The sequence below is a fragment of the Lepidochelys kempii genome, chromosome 20 (genome assembly GCF_965140265.1).
Source record: "Lepidochelys kempii isolate rLepKem1 chromosome 20, rLepKem1.hap2, whole genome shotgun sequence".
NCBI classification, from domain to species: domain Eukaryota; kingdom Metazoa; phylum Chordata; order Testudines; family Cheloniidae; genus Lepidochelys; species Lepidochelys kempii.
The window spans coordinates 19,791,738-19,811,847 of NC_133275.1; the positions used below are offsets into that span (position 1 = coordinate 19,791,738).

The 20,110-nt window shown below is 59.7% G+C and overlaps 1 protein-coding gene across 1 annotated transcript; it reads left to right on the plus strand.

The window, feature by feature from the left end:
- Window positions 1-119: 119 nt before the first annotated feature.
- COPZ1 (COPI coat complex subunit zeta 1) lies at window positions 120-18,382 on the plus strand. Its single transcript, XM_073318555.1, has 9 exons — window positions 120-245; window positions 10,128-10,196; window positions 10,942-11,023; window positions 11,599-11,690; window positions 12,456-12,511; window positions 15,089-15,166; window positions 15,956-16,007; window positions 16,843-16,881; window positions 18,234-18,382. Exons 1-9 carry the CDS (start codon window positions 228-230, stop codon window positions 18,279-18,281), a joined length of 534 nt encoding a protein of 177 aa, XP_073174656.1. The 5' UTR covers window positions 120-227; the 3' UTR covers window positions 18,282-18,382.
- Window positions 18,383-20,110: the final 1,728 nt, after the last annotated feature.

The following is a 20,110-nucleotide window of genomic DNA, read 5'->3' on the forward strand; positions in this document are numbered from 1 at the left end:
TCGAATCACCGACCACTAGCTACGAAGGCTGAGGGGCGGGGCTTTCTGGGCCACGCCCAGTCATTGGAATCGAATTTCTGGTTGGCTGAATGTGAGAGACAGGTTAGCCAATGAACAGCCACAATGGGGCGAGGGCGGGGTCTGGAGCTCCGATTGGCAGGCGACCAGCCAACGGCGCGCGGCCCTTGACGCTCCTGCTCCACGTCGGCAGCATCGTTGAGGCCAAGATGGAGGCGCTGATCCTGGTAGGAGCGGGCTCCGGCCGGCGGGGGGAGAAGTGGGGTCGGACCAGGGGGGTGGGCACTGCCAGTGTGGGGGATGGGCACTGCCAGCCAGTGTGGGGGATGGGGGAAGGATGGGCACTGCCAGCCAGTGTGGGGGATGGGCACTGCCAGCCAGTGTGGGGGATGGGCACTGCCAGCCAGTGTGGGGGATGGGCACTGCCAGCCAGTGTGGGGGATGGGGGAAGGATGGGCCCCGCCAGTGTGGGGGATGGGGATGAACTCAACTGTTGGGGGATGGGGATTGGGTTCTGCTGTTGGGGGGGACGGGCTCCATTGTTGGGGGACAGGGTGGTGTTGGGCACTGCCAGGGGGGAAGATGGGCACCCCCAGTGGGTGGGATGGGGGTTGGGCGCTGCTGTTGGGGTGGGGGGAGGAATGGGCTCTGCCACTGGGAGAAGCGGGGGCAGAATGGGCCCCGCCTTTGGGGGGTATGGGGGAGAAAGGTAAGAGTGGTGATGTAATGTACTTAGACTTCTGTAAGATGTTTGACTTGGTACCGCACGACATTTTGATTAAAAAACTAGAATGATATAAAATTAACATGGCACATGCCAAATGGATTAAAAACTGGCTAACTGATAGGTCGCAAAATGTAACGGTAAATGGGGAATTGTCATCAAGTGGGTGTTTTTCCAGTGGGGTCTTCCTATGTCGGTTCTTGGCCCTGTGCTAATTAACATTTTTATCAGTGTCCTGAAAGAAAACATAAAATCATCACTTATGAAGTTTGCAGATGACGCAAAGACTGGGGAACTGGTAAATAATGAAGAGGACAGGTCATTAATTCAAAGTGATCTGGATTGCTTGGTAAACTGGGTGCATGCAAACAGTATGCATTTTAATACAGCTAACTGTAAAGGTATACATTTGGGAACAAAAACTGTAGGCCATACTTACGGGATGGGGGACTATCCTGGGAAGCAGTAACTGAAAAAGATTTGGCGGTGATGGTGGATAATTAGCTGAATGTGAGCTCCCAATGCTACGCTGTGGCCCCAGTGGCTAATGCAACCCTGGGATACGTAAATAGGGGAATCTTGAGTCGAAGCAGAGAGATTATTTTACTTCTGTCTTTGGCACTGGTGTGACCATTGCTGGAATCCTGTGTCCAGGTCTGTGCCCACAGTTCGAGAAGGATGTTGATAAATTGACAGAGAGCTCAGAGAAGAGTTATGAGACTGATTAAAGAATTAGAAAACCTGCCTTGTAGAGGTAGAGTCAAGGAGCTCAATCTGCTTAGCTTAAGAAAGAGATGGTTGGTTACGTGGTGAGTTGATTGCAGTCTATAAATATCTAAATAGGGAACAAATACTTAATAATGGGGGTCTTTAGTCTAGCAGGGAAAAGTATAACACCATCCAATGGCTGGAAGTTGAAGCTAGACAAATTCAGAATGGAAATAGAGCATAAATATTTACCAGTGTGGGTAATTAACCATTGGCAAAACTTACCAAAGGTCATGGTGGATTTTTCATCACTGATAATTTTTAAGTCAAGATTGGATGTTTTTCTGGAAGATCTGCTCTAGGAATTATTTGAGGAAGTTCTATGGCCAGTGTTGTACAGGAGGTCAGATGAGATGATCACAGTGGTCCCTTCTGGCCTTGGAATCTAGGAGTGGGCACTGCTATTTGAGGAAGGGGAGGAATGGGCACTGCCATTGGGAATGGTAGGGGGAGAATGGGCACCACCATTGGGTACCCCTGCTACGCACATGGTGGCTGGGATTGGGCTGTGTAAGGCTCTGGCAGGGGAGAGGTTGCCCCAGGGCTGGTGCACCTGGCTCGGGGGGAGGAGGGGGGGCTGACCTGTATCACCCCTTGGTGTGAGGATAGCAGGGGCGTATGCAGGGTAACACTTGCTGTGTGGGGGTTGATTACCTCCTGCTCTGGGTGGGAGTTCCCCTTCTGTCTGGGCCGGGGGAGGGATTCCAGCTTTTGTGGGGGAGGATATGTATGATCTGGACAGACCATTAACCCTGGGGGCTGGCTCCTGAGATAGCAGCTGTGACTGTCATGTGGGGCCCAGGGTGCTACTCTGTAACACAGGACAGTTGTGGGGGAGGGCAGGGCCCCTCCTCAAAAACCAGCTGCACCATTGCAGCTTGCTCTGAGACAAGTATCTCAAAACCTCGCATTCAGGGGAGAACATGGAAAAACTGAATAACTTAGGCCTGAGTCTGTCGAGGCCCTAGGATGCTAGGTCAGACAGGGGCAAACCAGCCCCTGTTTGGTGCACCATGTTGACTCTTACAGTTTAAATGGTGCAAAATTCAAAGGCAAAATTCCTTCCTCTCCTGTCCAAACTTCTGGAACCGATGACTTCTGTGACATTCTTGTGTGTGGTTGGAGCAAAACCTCACAGCATTCTGAAAATGCAGCAGTGTAGGGCCATGTGAAATGATCCCAGTGTAGTAAATAAACCAGGGGTCACTGTGCTGAATGGGGTGGTAGGCTTAGTTTCTGATTTAATAAAATTCCCCTCCCCCGCCCCCCAAAAGCACCCGGAGCTGCCGTGTCACTTCCCCTTTGCCTCCTCAGAAATCTGGACTCTTTGCTGCAGGCCTTAGGCCCAGCTTAGACCCCCTGCTTCTCCCAGTACTCAGGGCCTTGACTGCAGGGAATGTTCCTCCATTGGCCCCGGGAGATGTGGGGTGTTGGAGGGAGGGATTGGAGCAAAGCACAGTTCTTGGGAGCGGGGGGAAAGCTGTGTTTCCTGCACCCAGAAGCTCCTTTGACTCTGCACAGGCGGGAGGGGCTGTCCACCTGGCATAGGGCTCAAGGTTGCAATCAGGAAGGTGTGATTTCAGTGTCTGTCATCTTTGCAGCTGCCAGGGCTAGAAATAACCTGGAGAGTTGGGGCAGGAGCAGCCCTTGTCCTGGACGTTCCCAGCGCAGGTGTAGCCCTGTTTCAGGGGAATGGGACTGATTGGTTCTGACTGTGTGAATGAGCTGGGAGGGAGTTGGGCATGGCCAGTGGGACACAGGCAGCTGACCAGGAAGAGCAGAGGGCCCCTTGGGCCAGCGGCCTGCCCCTGATGTTCTCTCCAAGCCTTGGCTGTGGAGGCTACTCCACAGAAGCGGTTTAAGCCCAGTTTGTCCCTCTAGCCAGGCTGCCTGGCTCTGAGACCTGGGGTGGGCTTGCTCCCTACATGCTAACACTCTGGGCATGCTGGATTCTGGGAGGTTTCAGAAGGGCCAGCGGGGAGAGGGCTGGTTGAACTCGTGGATCCAAGCTGGCGCCAAACTGGTTTGGATTGGACTGGTTCTTGTCCCTCTGAGAGCCTGGTCAGCTCCAGCTAGTTCGCGTGGCACTTGCCAAACAGCCAAGGCATTTCTGTGTGTGGAACCGGGGCCCGAGTCTCTGCTGCATGAACCCAGGGTGGGGAGGGGAATGGCAGCCTGAAGTCACAGTTGTGCCTCCCTCATTGTGGTCAGCTCCCGCGTGGCCCCCTACACAAAGGAGAGCAGCCCACAGGCTGTTCTAGCTCACCCAGGCCTGGCATGGCTGCCTGGGAGCTGCTGGGAGCCCAGGACGTCCAGCGCACTCAGTGCTCCAGTCACCCTCCTCCTGCCCCTACAGCTGGGTGGTGGGACTACCCCTCCGCCCCACTGCATTCTGCCTCCTTTACGCTGCACCTGACCATTCCAAAGCATTGCCTGCCCGTCCTAGGGGATTGGCTCTAGCGGAGGCCAGGCTGATGTTACAGCTGGCTCTGAAGCACAGGAAGGGCGGGCTAGGGGCTCTGGACTTGGACTCCGGAGACCAGTCACTTACTCTGCCCCCTGCCTCAGGTTCCTGTGTGTGTAGTGGAGATCCCCCTTCCCAGGGGTCACACTCAAGCCGGAGTGCTCCGATTCTGCGGTGCTTAGGCCAGAGGAATCCTGATCTAGGTCAGAGCCCGTTCAGATGGGGCAACTCGGCCTAGGGGGTGACAGGGCTGGACTCTCTCATTTGCCCTGTGCTAGGGAATGATAGCTGAGGGGGAAATGAATCTAGGGGAGTAAAAACCTCTGGTGGCTTTGTCTGTCTTGGCCAGCAGCAGTTCTGACAGCCAGGGACGTGCACCTGTCTTATCTCAGTGCAGAAAGATCCTGGGCTTTAGGCTCTTAATATATTGTGCACCAGAGCCGAGTCGTCCGGAGGGAATTGTTTCTGAAGGTGGGAAGTCGTTTTGTGTGTACGATTTTCTTCCAAGTCAGGTATGCAGCTGCGTTACCCGAAAAGCCCGGCTACTTGCTGCATGCTTCCCTGTGGGTGGATAGAGCACTGAGCTGAGTGTCAGGACTCCTGGTTTCCACTTGTAGCTCTGCGACTGGCCTGCTGCTGGGTTCCCTGGGGCAAGTTACTTCCCTGCCCTGTGCCTCAGTTGTTCCATCTGTGAAATAATAATGATGCCAGCCTCCTTTGTAACGCGTTTGGAGATCCACTGATGCCTGACAATACCCGGTCTAAAGTGCCCTTCCGCGTTGCTTCAGCAGCTCTTTGCCCCTCTCCTTTATCTGCAGACAGGTTCTCCAGTCGCCTTTGCAAATAATAATAATAATAATAATAATAAAGCCCCACCTGTATTTCTTGGCTTCTGGCATCTCTTTTCTGGTGCTATCCCCTGGTTAGGGTCCTGGCAGCCATCAAAGGTTGATGCTGTGGCTACGGACACGGCGCTGACCATCTGGGCTGTTGAGCACCTACTTGAATTGAATGAAGTCTAATTTATTGAAACGTCTGAATTAAATGATCAGTATAAACTGTGCCGTAACTCTTAACGTCTCGTTTTAATGGTTGGTTGCTTGAGGCTCAAACTAAAAACCTCCAGAGAGAAATTCAGGCAGCTTCTCGATCTCCAGGCCCTCTGCCCTCCGGAAGCGCTCGTTATAGATTTAAAATGTGTATTTATTTGCTTTGCTCTGCAGTACAGCATGGCTCTAGAGAAGTGTAAATCCTCCAGGGCTCCTCTTGAGTTCTTTGCCAGGCTTGCTTCTCATTTCCCTTCTGAGGGGAGATGGATGGAGCAGGGGCTGGGCTGGGAAGACTCAGCCGTTTCAGCTCTAGGCTGCCGGTTCTAATCCAGCGCAGGGCAGCAGCTATTGTAAATTACTAGCTGGATGCAAAAGAGGCTTGTGGTTTTTCAAGGTGGTTCCTTTGGCTCATGTACAGCTGCCCTCTCGTCGGTCAAGGAGCGAATGGAGACTGGTCTCCTTTGTCATCTCCAGAGAGGGTCTGGCCCTGGTCAGGGTGAGGTATATGTGGGGGTAGTGCATTGAAGGGAATGCAGCTCTCCAGAGCTGTCCACCCAGCTGCACCCAGAAGAACACGGCTGAGCCCCCACGTTGGAGGGGAATCTCGGGACAGTCACACCAATGCGGGATGCAGTTAACGGCTGGGGTACGTTTGAGAGTCAATCCAGAATAAAGCAGGGTGTTAATGTAAAGGTGATTATCTATTCCAGTTTAACTCCATGTGTCAGTTAGTAGGTTAATATTAGTTTAACCCTTAATCCACTTTGAAAGTGGATTAAGCTAATTCAGAGTAAGGCACTCTTAGACTGGAGTAAGAGTGTCCACACATGGAATTAATCTAAATTAACTCCCCATGTTGACAAGCCCTAAAGAGTTTTTGGCCTGATTCTCAGACCCACTTGCAGTGACGCCCATAGGGGCAGCAGGTGCTTGGCACCTCTGACAGTCAGGCCCTTAGATTGCGCACCCACCAATCAGGCCCCTTAGGGTGTCCCACAAATGGAGACCCCCGAATAGCCTGGTTGCTCCTGGCAGGTTCAGCCACACTGTCTCAGTCTTCTGGGCTGGGGGTGGGGATCAGCCCAGCTTTCTGACAGGGCCCTTCTGGAGACAAAGGGCTGCAGACTTGAGCCCAATTCCCTGCAGGCTAAGCCATGCTTGGCTTCTGGGGGAAGGCCAGTCCCATGAAGCTAGGCTCCCTAGGGCTGTGGAGTCAGCTGGGGAACTTGGCCACCTGGCAGTTCCTGTCCTCTCCCCCATCCCCTGGGAGACACAAGGATGAGCAGCTATGGGGAGGGGTCCCTTGGGCTGGTGCCAGGCAGCCCGCGGGGTCCTGGCTTCTCAGAAGTGGGGCAGTCCCATGCTGTGCCCAGTGGAAGCCAGTCCATGCGTCACAACAGGCAAGGGCCCAATCCTGGATGTGCTGGGCACCAGCAGCCTCCGTGGGGAGCAGAGGGCGTCACGGGCAATTGGCACCACGTGGGCTCCAGTGCAGGGTTGGTTCTGGGAGCCTCCCCCCAGGGGCTGGTTCTCCTTGGCAGAGTCTCAGCTTGAGGAGAGGCCGCCATGCCCGTCTGGGAACCGCCCTGCTCTCCTCAGATCCGCAGGTGGGTGGATTTCTGCACTTCTGCTCTGCTGCCGGGCCCCAGGCAGTAACGGGGGGCCTGGGATGGGGTGGGGGTGCTGCACGCAGAGCCCGCAGCGTTTGAGGTGAAGTTCTGTTATACACTCCGACTGTGGCTATGTGGAGGTCAGTGCATCACAGAACTTTGTCTCGAGAGCTTTTTAGCATCTATCTCACTTGGGGTCCCCCAGGTCTCTGCTGTGCCACCCAGGTGCCTCCACCCCTTTTCTGTGGTCTGCAGCCCCGAGCTGTGGGTCTTGGCCTGTGTGGGGCTCTGCCGCACACTAAGATGACTGCTTAGACTACCTGATACGTCAACAACAGGCTCCCCTGGCTCCCAGCCCCTTCACCGCTGGCAACTCAGGAGCCTTTCAGGAGGCCTGGCGGTGCCCTGAGGCCTGGCGGTGGGGTGCAGGGAGTGATCTCCATGTGACACGGGTCTCGATCTTTGCAAACCCTGTTCTTTTTACTCTGGGGGGCTGAGGGTCTCCTGAGCCGTGGGGCTGGAAGCACAGAAATGGCCGGGCCCCTAATGGGCTGAATCCCTTCGATCCTGCCCCAGTGTGCTGGGAGACTTCGATGCTGCCAGCCTGAGCCCCTAACAGCCCCAATAGTGCTGCTCACCTTCCTGAGCCTCTGCAGACAAGCAAGCCCCATTCCAGGAGCTAAACTGCCCCATCTTGCGCCCCCTCCCCCCAGGGAGCCAGTCTCTCCCTCCCCCCCCCCCCCCCACGGTGGTGTGCCAGTGTAAATCCGGGTGGTAATCCAGCTGTGTGTGTGTCCAGTTCCGAGCGTGGCCTGGAGACAAGGGGCGTGCCGCCTCTCACGTGCATCTGAGTGAATGATGCCCCCGATCTGCCGGGTGCCAGGGGTGCCGTGCTGCACGGGCAGGATCCCATCAGTGTTCAGGGCTCAGCAGGCCGGGCGCTGCGGTGATGGCACCAGCCTGGGTGGATGGAGACTTGCCATGAGCCGGGTCTGCATGGGGCAAAGGCCATGTGCGGTGGGGAGGAGCCACAATGGGTCACCAGCACAGAGCCGTGCCTCACTAGGGTAGATGGGAGCTATAACAAAGGGCCTGGTGGTTGGGGGGCCTGGCATGTATTGGACTGTGGCCCTGTGACCTCCGGGCTGGGAGGAGGTGAGGGGAAGGGCTGTGCCGCCTCCATAGCCAGGGTGGGCACCAGTTGCCCCCTCCTGGAAGCCGCATGGGGAATGAGCTGGGGCTGGGCTGAGCATCGGCAGAGAGACCATGAAGGGCCGAGTGCCTGGGGTGGTGCTGGCTGGGTAGAGGGGCTGGGGATTGGCCCACTCTGCCCTCTTAGTCAGGGTCAGCTCCCTCATGGCCCTTCACTCAGGGGGCTCTGTGGGGACAGGCCTGGGGCTAGGTGGGACCTATCAGTCCTTAGAGCCTGGGGCCAAGGCCTCATCTCAGTGGGACCTGCGCAGGCTTTCACAATGGGGTATCACAATGAGCCCTGCTGGGCCTGGGGCTGGCTGCTCTGCTTCCCGGCCAATGGCTGGGACCAGGGTGGATCCTGGTGGCGATGGGGGGCTCTCGTCAGTCTGGGTGACAGCCAGCGGCCCCCGAGGAGCCAGAGCCCCCATTGCCCTGGCCCCACATTGCCAGTCGGCCCCCCAAGGAGCCCAGAGCCCCCATTGCCCCGGCCACCCCCCCACCCTCCCCCAAGCCCTGTGCTGGCAGCCAGCCCTCAGGAGGCACAGAGCCCCCATTGTCCCCTCCAGCCCTGTACTGCCAGCTGCTGCCCCCCTTGTGCCTTCTGCATTCATGGCCTCTTAGTGCTGGGGCCCCTCGTCTGTCCCGTGTCCTTGCGCAGAGGGGATACGGCTCCCGACTTACTCCGTTCCCAGTGCAAATAACACCTGTAATCTGCATCATCTGACACTGAGCAGCAAAGCAGGGGCAAGATGGGAATAGAACCCAGGAGTCCTGCCCCCCGATCCCTTGCTCTGACTACTAGACACCACTCCCTCCCCAGAACTAGGGGCTACAACCCAGGAGTCCTGGCTCCCAGCCCACCTCTGCTCTAACCACTAGTCCCCGCTCCTTTCCTTGTCTTTGAAGCTGTCAAAGCTGCCATTGCCTTTGCTCCATGCTGCGGGGCCCCAGGGGGAAGTGGCTGGCCGGGGTGGGGAGTGATAAACGCGGTTGCTAGAGCTGCCCCGTGCAGAGCAGGGGGGTGGCAGCAGGAAGCCAGCTCGCCCGATAGCAGCCGGTTATTTATACGCCCGCCCGCCAAAGCACCAGCTGGGCATCCTTGGTGAGCCATGTTTGCAGCTGCTGTGGGCCTGGAGCTCCCTCTGCTGGCTGAGGAAAGGGAGAGCACAGGGCTGGGGAGGCTGCCGGGAGGTGGGGCAGTGAGCTGGCTTGGGGGTGCTCGGGCCTGCAGGCCTGTGTGTTACCGGGCATGGGGCATTGGGCCTGTCTGCAGCTTGGGCTGGGGCCCCGGGGTAGCCTTGCTCGCACCTGGGGCAATGGGGGGGCTTCACCAGTGCATGGAGGGGTCTGGCCCTGGAGGATCCTGAGTAGGGGGTGCCGGCACACCAGGGCAGGGGCAGCCAAGAGGGGGTTAGGCCTGTGGTGGGGATGGATGGATGCTGGCACCCAATGATGGGGGGAGCCCCCCCATAACGTTCCCCTCCCCCCAGCTGTGCAGACACCCAGCCATTCATCTAGGTCATGCCATGGGCCGTTGGGGTTTGTATAATAATGTGGGACCTGATCACAGCTGGAATCTGTGGGGTGGGGGCCAGGCTCCCCCCTGATTCCATACTCGTTCTGATGCTTCTCTGCGGGGTCCTTTGGTGCCCCTGTCCATGCTCGCCATGGGGCGAGTGGGCACGTGTGCTGGGCGCAGAGAGGGCGTGGGAGGCAGGGGTAGCTGGGCCTGGAGCGACTGTGACAGAGCTGGACTGGTTACAGAGCACCCCCGACGCCAGCTGGGGATGGCTCTTTGGTCTGCAAACCCCTAGGGAGAGGTGCCGGGGCAGCAGCATCTCTGTCTGCCGAGCGGGGGCATCCTCCCCCAGCAGGGCCCACAGCTGGCGCCGTCTGGGGGAGGTAAGTCCAGCCCTGTTTTGAGTGCCCATCTGGGGGCGATGCGCACGTCTGCTGGACACCAGCTTGAGAACAGCCGTCAGGGTGGGACTGATTTTCCAGCCCTGCTGACCTGGGGCGGAATCGGAGCTGGCCCCACGAGATGTGCCGAGATCCATGCCCCAGGGTGGTCCGTCAAGCCGGCTCCCTCCCCACCCCCAGCCCCACACAGGGAGCATGTGTGGGCCTAATCCTGGTGCCACGGCACCCGCCCCTCTGAGCTCCCAGCGTAGGCGGTTCTGGGCCGTGGCTGCCCCACGTGCTGCCCTGGCAGGCTGAGCTCCCTGTGGGTGGGGAGGGTGGGCTGGAGTGGTGCAGGGCCATGGCAGCTCTGGGCAGTGACTGGGCCTGTGTCTCTGCAGGAGCCATCCCTGTACACGGTGAAAGCCGTCCTTATCCTGGATAACGATGGCGACCGCCTCTTTGCCAAGGTGAGTGCCCGCAGGCAGCATGCCGTGGGGCGTGCTCTGGGTCCCGGGGGCACTGTGGGATGGGCAGGGACGGGGACAGGGGCTGTGCTTTGGGTCCAGGGTTGCCATAGGGGAGGCCAGATGCCATGGCTTTGGGTCCCAAAGGTGCCGCGCGGGGGGGCATCAGATGCCGCGCTTTGGGTCCCAGGGGTGCCATTGGGTGGGGCGGGGGGCATCAGATGCCACGCTCTCGTCAGCTGCTGCGCTCTGAGTCCCACGACCTTACCCTAGGGCAGGCAGGGGCCTGAGATTCTCGTTTGTGAGTGAATTCCAGAACTGGGAAAGTAGGGATTGAGGGGAGCAACTCTGGAACCAGACACAGGGCAAAGCAAACTCCCCCCATCCTGCCAGTGCCCCTCAGTCCCAACCCGCAGCCCCGGGCTCGTCCCCAGCTCTGCCAATGCCCCTCAGTCCTGACCTGTACCCACTCCTGGTCCTACAGTTTCACAGACATGTGCAGGAAAACAAGCCCTGCTTCTTCCCCTCCGGGTCCTGCAGTGCGTGATGCTCTCTGGCTGCCGTGGGTGTCTGGGCGCCCAGAATCCACACCCGAGGTTTGGTGTGGGAGCTTGGTGTCCTTTTCCCAGTGCCAGGCTGCAGGCTGTGCCCATCTGGACTGGCCTGGTCTCCGGGCCCGGCTGGCATTGCACAGGTGCCGGGTGAGCTGTGCCAGGGTCAGGAGTAATGCCCGTGTCTCTCCTGGCAGTACTATGATGACACATACCCCACCGTTAAGGAGCAGAAAGCCTTTGAGAAGAACATCTTCAACAAGACCCACCGGACAGACAGTATGTGCCCTGGCCTGGCAGGATGGGGACCACGGGACACCGAGGGGGAAGGGCCGCTGCCTGTGATCTCCCTGCCGGTTCGATTCATGGGCCCTGCAGCTCCAATCGCTGCAGTGGGGTGGGCACGGGCAGATGCCGCGTCTGGGTCCCAGGGGCACCATGTGGCGGGAGGGTCAGACCCTGTGCTCTGGGTCCCCAGGGTGCCATGTGCAGGGTGGGAGGTTGGGTGCCATGCTCTGGGTCCCAGAGGTGCCATGGGGGGCTGGATCAAACACTGTGATCTGGGTCACAGGGGCACCATGGGCACCTCTGTTAAGGCAGGGCCATGCAATTGAGTCAGCAGCCAGACTCAGGGGAATCAATGGGGAATACCCCAATGCCCTCCCTGCCGATGATGCTCTGAACCAGGGTGGTCTTGGGATGCCCACCTAAAACCGAGACTGGTGCCATCCCATGAATGCTGGCTTCCCCTCCCTGCCTCACCAGCAGGCGGGCACTGGTGAGCCCACCCTAGCAAAGCCCCTTTTCCCACGAGCTGGCCTGTTCCTCACGTGTGGGCCTGTCCCCACTCCCAGGCGAGATCGCCCTCCTGGAGGGGCTGACCGTGGTCTACAAGAGCAGCATCGACCTGTACTTCTACGTCATCGGCAGCTCCTACGAGAACGAGGTTCGTTCCTGCCAGGGCCCCCGGGCCTGGGGACACTCAGGGAGGAGTTAGAGCCTCGCGTCAGGGCAGCCTAGCCAGCACGGGTGCTGGGGGGCAGGATGTTCTGTGCCCGCAGGGGATTGTGGGTACAGAACTGGAGGCGGGCGCCTGCCTAGAGAAACCTGGCCCTTGCTGAGGGACGGGGCATCGCAGCCGGCTCCTGCAACTTGGGGCATCGCCCGCAGCCCCCCATTGCTTTCCCAGCTGGTGCTCCGCTGCCTGCCCCATGTGGGCGTGGGTGGCCTGGTTGCGGCAGAGCGTTCTTGTAGTGCCAGGGGGGCAGCCTTCGGTTGCCACACAGGGAGCTGACCCTGGGCACGCTGTGAGGGGGGTGGGGCAGGGCAGTGGGCCCTGGAGTCAGCCACACTGTGCACCAGATCGGCAAAAGGGCTCCATGCCAATCAACTCCATGGAGAACGATGGAGACACCCCCATGGGCAGCTGTGGGGAATCCCCCACCATCCTCCACCCCCTGTTGTTCCCAGTGGAGGCTGTGGGCACTGGGCCCCTTTGCAAATCAGGCCCTAAAGGCTGCCCCTGCCCCCCATCAGAGCAGTGATAATGCTCTGCCCCCTCGTCTGTCCATCTCTCCTGCCAGGGGCAGCCCCCCGTGAGCAGATGGCCCCTCCCCAGTGCCCTATGCTTGGGTGTCAGCAGCGGGCTTGTGTGAGGGGGGCGCTTGGGGCAGGGCCTGGTCTCCCTGACCTGCGTCGTCTCCTCTTCCAGCTGATGCTCATGGCCGTGTTGAACTGCCTCTTCGACTCACTCAGCCAGATGCTGAGGTAAGGCCCCGTGAGGGGCGGCGGGGCAGAGCAGGGTGTAGGGAGGGCTCTCCTGCTGCTCGAGTTCCCCCAGCAGTGGGAGATGGGGGGCTGGAGGGTCAGTCTGGGCAGTCTAGGACCATCTGGGGCTCTGGCGCGGGAAGTCAGGGGCTCAGCACACTGCTGGGAGCCTCCCCAGAGCTCACAGTGAGGGAAGCACCGGCTTCAGGGCCACCCCTGCTCAGACTGGGCCACTAGGGGCCTCCTGTTGCTGCTGATTAGACATGGCAGGTGCCCAGATGCCATGGTGATGGGCTGCAGGGTAAGACCTGAGCCAGGATGAGGTGACCCGGAAAGGCCTGGAATGGGGGGGTCAGCTTTGAGTCCTCAGTCCCCTCGGGCCAGGCCTGGGCCAGGTGTAAATCAGCAAGGCTCCAGTGACACCAGTGGTTTGTACCAACTGGATGTTTCTGAGGAAGGGGCTGTGGGCGATGTCTCCTGTTGGGCGTCGGACCAGCTGCAGACGGCCGGCGGGGTGTGATCCTGCCAGCACCCGCCATTCCTGCTGATGGCTGCTCAGCACCCCAGGATAGAGGTCCACTCCCCACTGTGCCCCTCTGAGCCAGCACAGCCCTGTGTCCTGCTTGCTCCACGAGGGGGATCTTTCTGGGGCAGTGAAGCCGTCCCCAGCCATGGGAGCCCAGTCAGCCCAGCAGGGGAATGAACCAGCAGGGCCCCAGCTCTGCCCCTCAGTGCCCCAGTTCCTGGCAGGATCACCAGCCCCACTGAGAACGGGACAGATAAGATCAGAGTCCTGTCGCCCTAGCCTGGAGATTGGGGGGCCGGTGCAGTCACCGGGCAGCAAGGGGGTTGGCTGATCTAGGGCAGAGTCCAGAGCGCCAGGCACTATTGGCCAAACACTGCCCACCTGGCTGGGTCAGCGCTTCGGTCAGGTCTCGCTCCGGGCGGCTTGAACTCGATTGTGTCCAGGGTTCGCTCTCCAAACTCTGCACGAACCCTGGGGGTCACCTTTCCTCCTCGGGTTTGGATCAGAGCAGGGGAGGGGCCTAGTGGGCCAGATCCTCTGCTGGCAGAAATAGCCCCACTGGAGACCAGGGATGTGGAGGAACCATGTGCTCGGGACGGGGGTGTAACAATGCTGACTGTGGGAGCTAGCTGGGGTCACTCAATTAGGGTGAACGGCAAACAAAACGGGGCAGACAAACCCCTAAACCTGGTGGATATTCCAATTAGATTTGCCAAGCCAGCCCAAAACAACTTCTGTATTACCTCTCTGGTTACTCAGCAGTCCAACTAATGCAGTTCCCTTAAAATCCCCAGCCTCAGGCCTCCATCCAGACATGTCAAACATACGATGACAGACACACATGTCAAACATATGATGATAAATTCTGAAAATCTTGTTTCATCATAGAAAAGAAAAGGTTCTTCCAATCCCAAAGGACCAGACACACACCCAGGTCCAATTATAACTTAGATCTTACCCAAAATACACACTTATAGTCAATTCTTGTTATTTAAGCTAAAATTTATTAAAAAAGGAGAGAGAGAGAGTTGGTTAAAAGATCAGTATACAGACAGACTTGAATTCATTTCCTGTGGTTCAGATACAGAGCAGAGATGAGCTTGTAGTTGCCAAAAGTCCTTTTAGAAATAGTCCACAGGTTATAGTCCAATGTCCATATTCAGGGTGACTCCAGTCAGTGACTGGGGATCTCAGTCCTTATGGCTTAAGGTTTCCCCCTCTTGAAACCCAAAGCAGATCTGAGATGAAGAAGGATCCTGTCCCAAGGGTTTTATACATTTCCAGCAGCCTTTTGGCCTGAGAAGACAAGAGGCTTAACTTTCCTTCTCCTACACATCATGGCGATTAGCCCAGGGTCATTTATCCATTAAACAGGTCAGCTACAGGTTACCACGACCTTCCAAGAGACATGTAGACAGTAATACGATTTCACTCAAGTGTTCTCCTAAATGACGATATTCCTTTTTTTGATGTTTGAATCAAAGCTATAGCAACAGACAAGACTTGTCTGCTGACATCACAAGACCTGAGCTGACATCTATCCTTCTATCTCTAACAATGCAGGCTGCATTTCAAAGCTCTGTTCATTTCCATCTCTTCCTAACCAATCTCTAAAGCCATGGGTCAGGTCAGTCTGTGAGTTAATTAACTCTTTCTGGCCCTGTCACCTTTCAGTGAGATATTAAATTACACTCATAACGGAGGTCTGAGACACTGTCAGCCCCCCTCCCCCTCCAGCACACTGGGGCCCAGCCCACCTAGAACCATTGCCCATCTAGTCCCTAGTCCATATAGCCTGGCAGCCCCACAGGGAGCTAGTGGGTCAGACCTGAGTCTCCTCTCCCCACCCCATACTGGACGTATCTGAGCCAGGCAGCCCCTCGCCAGGAAGCTCCGAAGTTCCCCCTGCCGGGCAGGGGGCCTGACACCCCTCTGGTGGCAGCCTGAGCTGCCCTGCAGCATGGTGTGTGGGCTGCGCCTGGTGCCCAGGTATGGTGGGTCTGGCGCCAAGGCCCCGGGCTCTCCCTGACAGGGCGCGGGTCTCTCGGCAGGAAGAACGTGGAGAAGCGTGCCCTGCTGGAGAACATGGAGGGTCTCTTCCTGGCAGTGGATGAGATCGTGGATGGAGGGTGAGCACCAGTGTCCACACAGAAATGAGGCTCCGGCTCCCACTCCCCCCATGGGGCCCAAGGCTGCAACTTCCTCCCTCCACCCAGCTTGTCCTGGGCCCATCTTACCAGGCTCTTGTGTCCAGGGCCTGAGTGCTGGGGCATTCTGCCCAGCTTGAGGGGTGGTGGGCAGGCATCAGCACTGGCAGCTGGCAAGTGCTCCCTGGGGAGGGCTGGAACACCCTGCTTGCCAGCCCCCCCCCCCCCCCCCCCCCCCGATTCCAGCTGGCTGTTGTCATCACGTATGTCCAGCTGGTTGGTGTGGGCGTGGGCATATACATGTACACACTGGTTGCAGCGTGTTCCCAGAGAGGTGCCCACTGTAAATGCCCAGCCCTGGGAAGGTGACATTTCTCTGAATTGAGGGAGGTTTAAATTCTTCCGAAGGGCCTGGCTGCCTAGATACCCTGTCCTCAGCTGGCCAGGCTGACCCTCTGCATGTCTCTCCCCCTCTCCCTGCACTGGCCACGCTGACCCTTTGCAGGCTGCCTTCCCCTCCCTCCCCCCCAGCTCGGTTCGCCCATCCCTCCTCTGGCCACCCAGCTCTCTGGGCAGTCCCAAGCTGGTCAGAGTCGCCCAGATTCTCACAGACCGGCCGTTGGGGATGGAGGGTTTGTCACAAGCCCGTTGGGCCATCAGTGTGGTGCCCCCTGGTGCGGCACAGGGCGGCAGCCTGGGCACGGGGGGCCCCGCGAGCAGGGGCTTCTCTCACTTGGCACAGTGTTAACAGGCCACGTGCTCCTCCCTCAGCGTGATCCTGGAGAGTGACCCCCAGCAGGTGGTGCACCGAGTGGCTGTGCGGGTGAGTGAGTGCGGCCCCCCTTCCCCGGAGCAGCCCCGCTCTCTCCCCACTCTGAGAGCCCCTCCCCCTGGGGAGCAGCACCCCGCCCTCTGCTCCGCCCCACTCTGAGAGCCCCTCCCCCTGGGGAGCAGCACCCCGCCCTCTGCTCCGCCCCACTCTGAGAGCCCCTCCCCCTGGGGAGCAGCACCCCGCCCTCTGCTCCTCCCCACTCTGAGAGCCCCTCCCCCTGGGGAGCAGCACCCCGCCCTCTGCTCCGCCCCACTCTGAGAGCCCCTCCCCCTGGTCAGCAGCACCCTGCTCTTCCCCCCCACACAATCTGAGAGCCCCTCCCCCTGGGGAGCAGAGCCCAGCTTCTGTCCCAGTAGGCTCCTCCTCCTTGACTTGCCCATCACCATGCCAACTGCCCATTCTGCCCCCTGTCGGGCACCCAGAGGGAGCGCTAGGGCAGGAGCCTGCTCCCCCTGGAATGGCTTTGCCCTACAGGGTGGGTGAGGGAGGGGCAGCACGATGCCTCAGGGCACAATGTACCCCCTGCTGCACTCCTGCCCTTCCCAGAGGCAGCCCCCCCTCCTGCTTTCCAGCCCCTAGGGGCTGGGGTGGCTGCGAACCAGGCTGGGGCTGAGCTGGGGCCTGACTCCCTGAGAGCAGTGGGGAAGGGCCTGGCCACCTTGCCCAGCCCCCTGCATTGGAAAGGAGGGGGGAACCGTGTCCCCTGCAGCATTGGGGTGGGGGGTGAGGGCAGTGCCCCCTGCAGCATGGAGGGGTGGGGTTCAGGGCAGCACCTCCTGTGGCACTGGGGGGCTGGAAGTGGTGCTCCATGACATGTCTGTTGCAGGGCGAAGACGTCCCCCTGACAGAGCAGACAGTTTCTCAGGTACATCCCTGTCCCTCTCCCCACCCTCCCTGCGCACCGGCATCACTCCCCCAGCCTGGGCAGGCCTGTCCCCCGGTCGCCTCCAGGGCTCTGCAACTTCCCATCCCCAGATTTCGCCATCTCCAGCCCAGGCCCCACCCAAGCTTAGCATGGGATTCCCCAGGGCAGACCAGCAGGGATTTCCTTCCTCCCCCCCTCCCCCCCCAGGGGCCTGGTCCTGATTTCTTTGCAGACTCCAGTGCCCCCTAGTGGCAATGCGGTCCATGGGGGGGTGCCCTCCTGACCACTTCCCAGCATGGAGTTGGATTGCAATGTGCAGCAATTGTTAACCGCCCCCAGCATGCTCTGTGCTGCACGAGACCTAGCGGTGGGCACAGCCTCTGCCCTGGGGAGCCCAAAGCCAGCGAGGCACACAAAGGGTGGCACTAACTTAGAGTAAGGGCCTAAGAAATACTGTGGGCCCCACGGTAACCCAGCTCCTTCTGGGCTGGGTGCTCTGAGGCCAGGCCCTTAGATACACTGTGCCATGCAGCCTGTTGGTAGGGGCTGCCCCGGCGCTCTCCTGTCCAGGGCTGCTCTGCCTCCAGACAGGCCCGCTGCTCATTGGCCAGAGCTCTAGATGGCAGCTTGTCCAGCTGGACAGAGTGCCCTGCCTGTGCCCTGTCAGGGGCCTGTCCCAGTACAGGCTGGGCCGAGCCACAAGACAGCTCTTAACCCTGGATCCGGTTCCCTTTGCCCCATTGTGAGGCAGTGCCTGGCCCAGGCATGGGGAACAGCCTGTAACTCCAGAAACTCATGGAGCCCTGCGGGATGGCAGGGGCAGATCCTGCTTACCTGGTGCCAGCTGGTGCCCGTGGCTGCAGGCCGGGTTGGTAGTAATAGAGCGCGTCCCTTGACCCAGCTGTTCTCCAGCCAGTCTCTCCTGCTGGATCCAGCCTGGCAAACCTTTGTCCTGCCGGCCCACGGACCCTTCCACCACAGCTACACTGCCCCCTGCGGAGTGGCGCCCAGACAAGGCCCCTGTAGTCAAAGGGCCCAGGGCTTCTGAAAGAGCCTGACATGCAGGTAGCTCCCTCTGGGATTGGAGGGACAGCAGTCAGCTGGGGCCCTGGATCTTGGCATCAGCCCCTGCTCTTAACCAGAGAGCTGTGGGGTCTCTCATGCCCCCTGCAGGGCTGTTGAGGCCAGTGGTCACCATGGTGAAGGGGGTTGGCTCTAGCAGTGGGGCTGGTGAGCTCTGCAGGAGAGGGGAGGGGGATGGTGCCAGGCCAGCAGGTCACTGGAGGGGAGGGGAGAAGAGGATCTGCCACCCAACCCCTCCAGCTGAGCCACCCCCTGTCTCTGCTTTCCAGGTGCTGCAGTCAGCCAAAGAACAGATCAAGTGGTCTCTGCTGCGATAGGGCACGGATCCCACTGCTGCCCCCATCTCTACTGTGTCCCACCCCCTTGTCCTGTATGACGCACTGCCTGGCGCCCTAACACGCTGGAGGATTTTGCTGGATCTGGTGTCTGGCTCTTTTCTGACCCTCTGGGCAGCTGCTGCTTTCCCAGCCCTTGAACAATGGGGAACCTCGCCTCAGGGTCAGCGGAGGTGGCTGCTGCCCAGCCCAGACATTTGCCCCATCCCAGGGCTCGCAGGGGGTCCCCCAGACTCATTGCTACTGAAACCAAGCCCGGGATGGGATGGGATGACACCCTGGACCCTGCTTCACTGCTGCCCCCTGTGGCGACTGTTTGTCCTGGCCTAGTGCCCTCTTTGGGGTGTGGTGAGGGCAGGGCTTCCCCACATCATCCTGCTTCCTCCATCTCCACTGGCTGTTCCCTCCAGGGGGTGGGTCCCTGTGCACTCCCTGCCACTGCAGTAGCCAGTTACAATCCACCCACTGAGGCCCTTCCTGGGGCAGGTGCTGCTGATGGGGGGGTCTCGTGGGCTTACCTCCTCCCGGGGGCTGCCACTTGGGTGCAGCCAGTGTGGGGTGGGCTCTGGAGCCCAGCAGCTCCCCAGGCCAGGGGAGAGCCGGGGATCCAGCATGGGAGGGGCGTCTCCTCCACACTCTGCCCAGGTGCCTTTGCTGTTAGCCGCCTTTCCCGGACACCCAGCTTGGCAGCCCCATGGCTCTCGGGTCCCCCTGCCCTGCAATGAGGGGCCAGCGTTACTGGTGCTCCTGGCCCAGCTCTGCCATGGAGCCTGTGCAGTGCCGGGGCAAAGCCACTTGTAGCCAGCCTCCAAAGTGCTCAGCGCCCTGCTGTACCATTGCGCTCATGGGGGGGGGCAGTGTTCTCCATCGCACTTGTGGGGGCTGGGTTCCCCATCATGCTCAATGGTGGGGGCAGGGGGGATCCACCTTGCACCCAACGGGAGCTGCAGGCTGCTGACCCTCTCCCTCTAGTTGCCCTTGGCTTTCTGGGTGCCATGGGCTGGATCTTGGCAGGGGGGACACCCCCCCAGTTCCCCTGGGTTCAGTTGGAGCCCGGGGCACTCTCCCCACTGGAGGTGGGTCATGCAGAGTGGGTGCTTCAGAGGGTCTGTGTCAGGCCCCAGCACAGGGAGCAGGCAGCTGGACAGAGGTGACTGCACTGACCCTGATCCCTGCCAACAGCTGGATCCCTGGAGGGCCAGGTCACAGCTCCATCCATGCTGGAACTAGGGGGTGCAGCTGCCCTCCCAGGTTGAAGTGGTTTCCATTACATGCAGGGTTTACAGTTGGGGTCAATGGCTGACAGAACCCCTGTGGAGCTCCCCTGCCCCACCCCTCTGGGCCTTCCTGCCCCGTGCTGGGCTGGGCCCTTCTGGCTCAGTGGCACGCTGCCCACTCCCCCCATCCCTGGGGAGAGGCCCCATGGGTAACCCCTGCTCCAAGCCAGCTTTGAGGAGAGGCTCTTGGAGCTGTGTGGCAGGTGGGTGCAGACCCTGCTGTGACCCCCTGGGCTCCTGCTAAAAGCATCCCCCTAAAGCATCCTTCTGCTGTCCCGGGTCCCCTTCCTTCCGAGCAGTGAGATCAGCAGGGTGCTCAGCGCTGCTCCCCAGCTGTGGGGAGAGGCTTGAGGCCCCTCTGTGTCACTAGGTCCAGCTCCAATCGCAGCTGGCAGCTCCTGCTGGGCCCCGCCTGTGCTGCGCCCTCCGGCCCCAGGCGGAGTCGCTGACCTCCCTGGCTCTGGCTCCAGGCCGGTTGGTGCCTGTGCCGGGTTTCCCAAGCCGGCTCCTGAGTTGCTGTCGCTGCCCCAGGGA

Coding starts and splice junctions, on each gene's coding strand:
- COPZ1 (XM_073318555.1), top strand. Junction 11,691..12,455: donor GCAGCTCCTACGAGAACGAG/GTTCGTTCCTGC, acceptor CTCCTCTTCCAG/CTGATGCTCATGGCCGTGTT. Junction 16,008..16,842: donor TGCACCGAGTGGCTGTGCGG/GTGAGTGAGTGC, acceptor TGTCTGTTGCAG/GGCGAAGACGTCCCCCTGAC.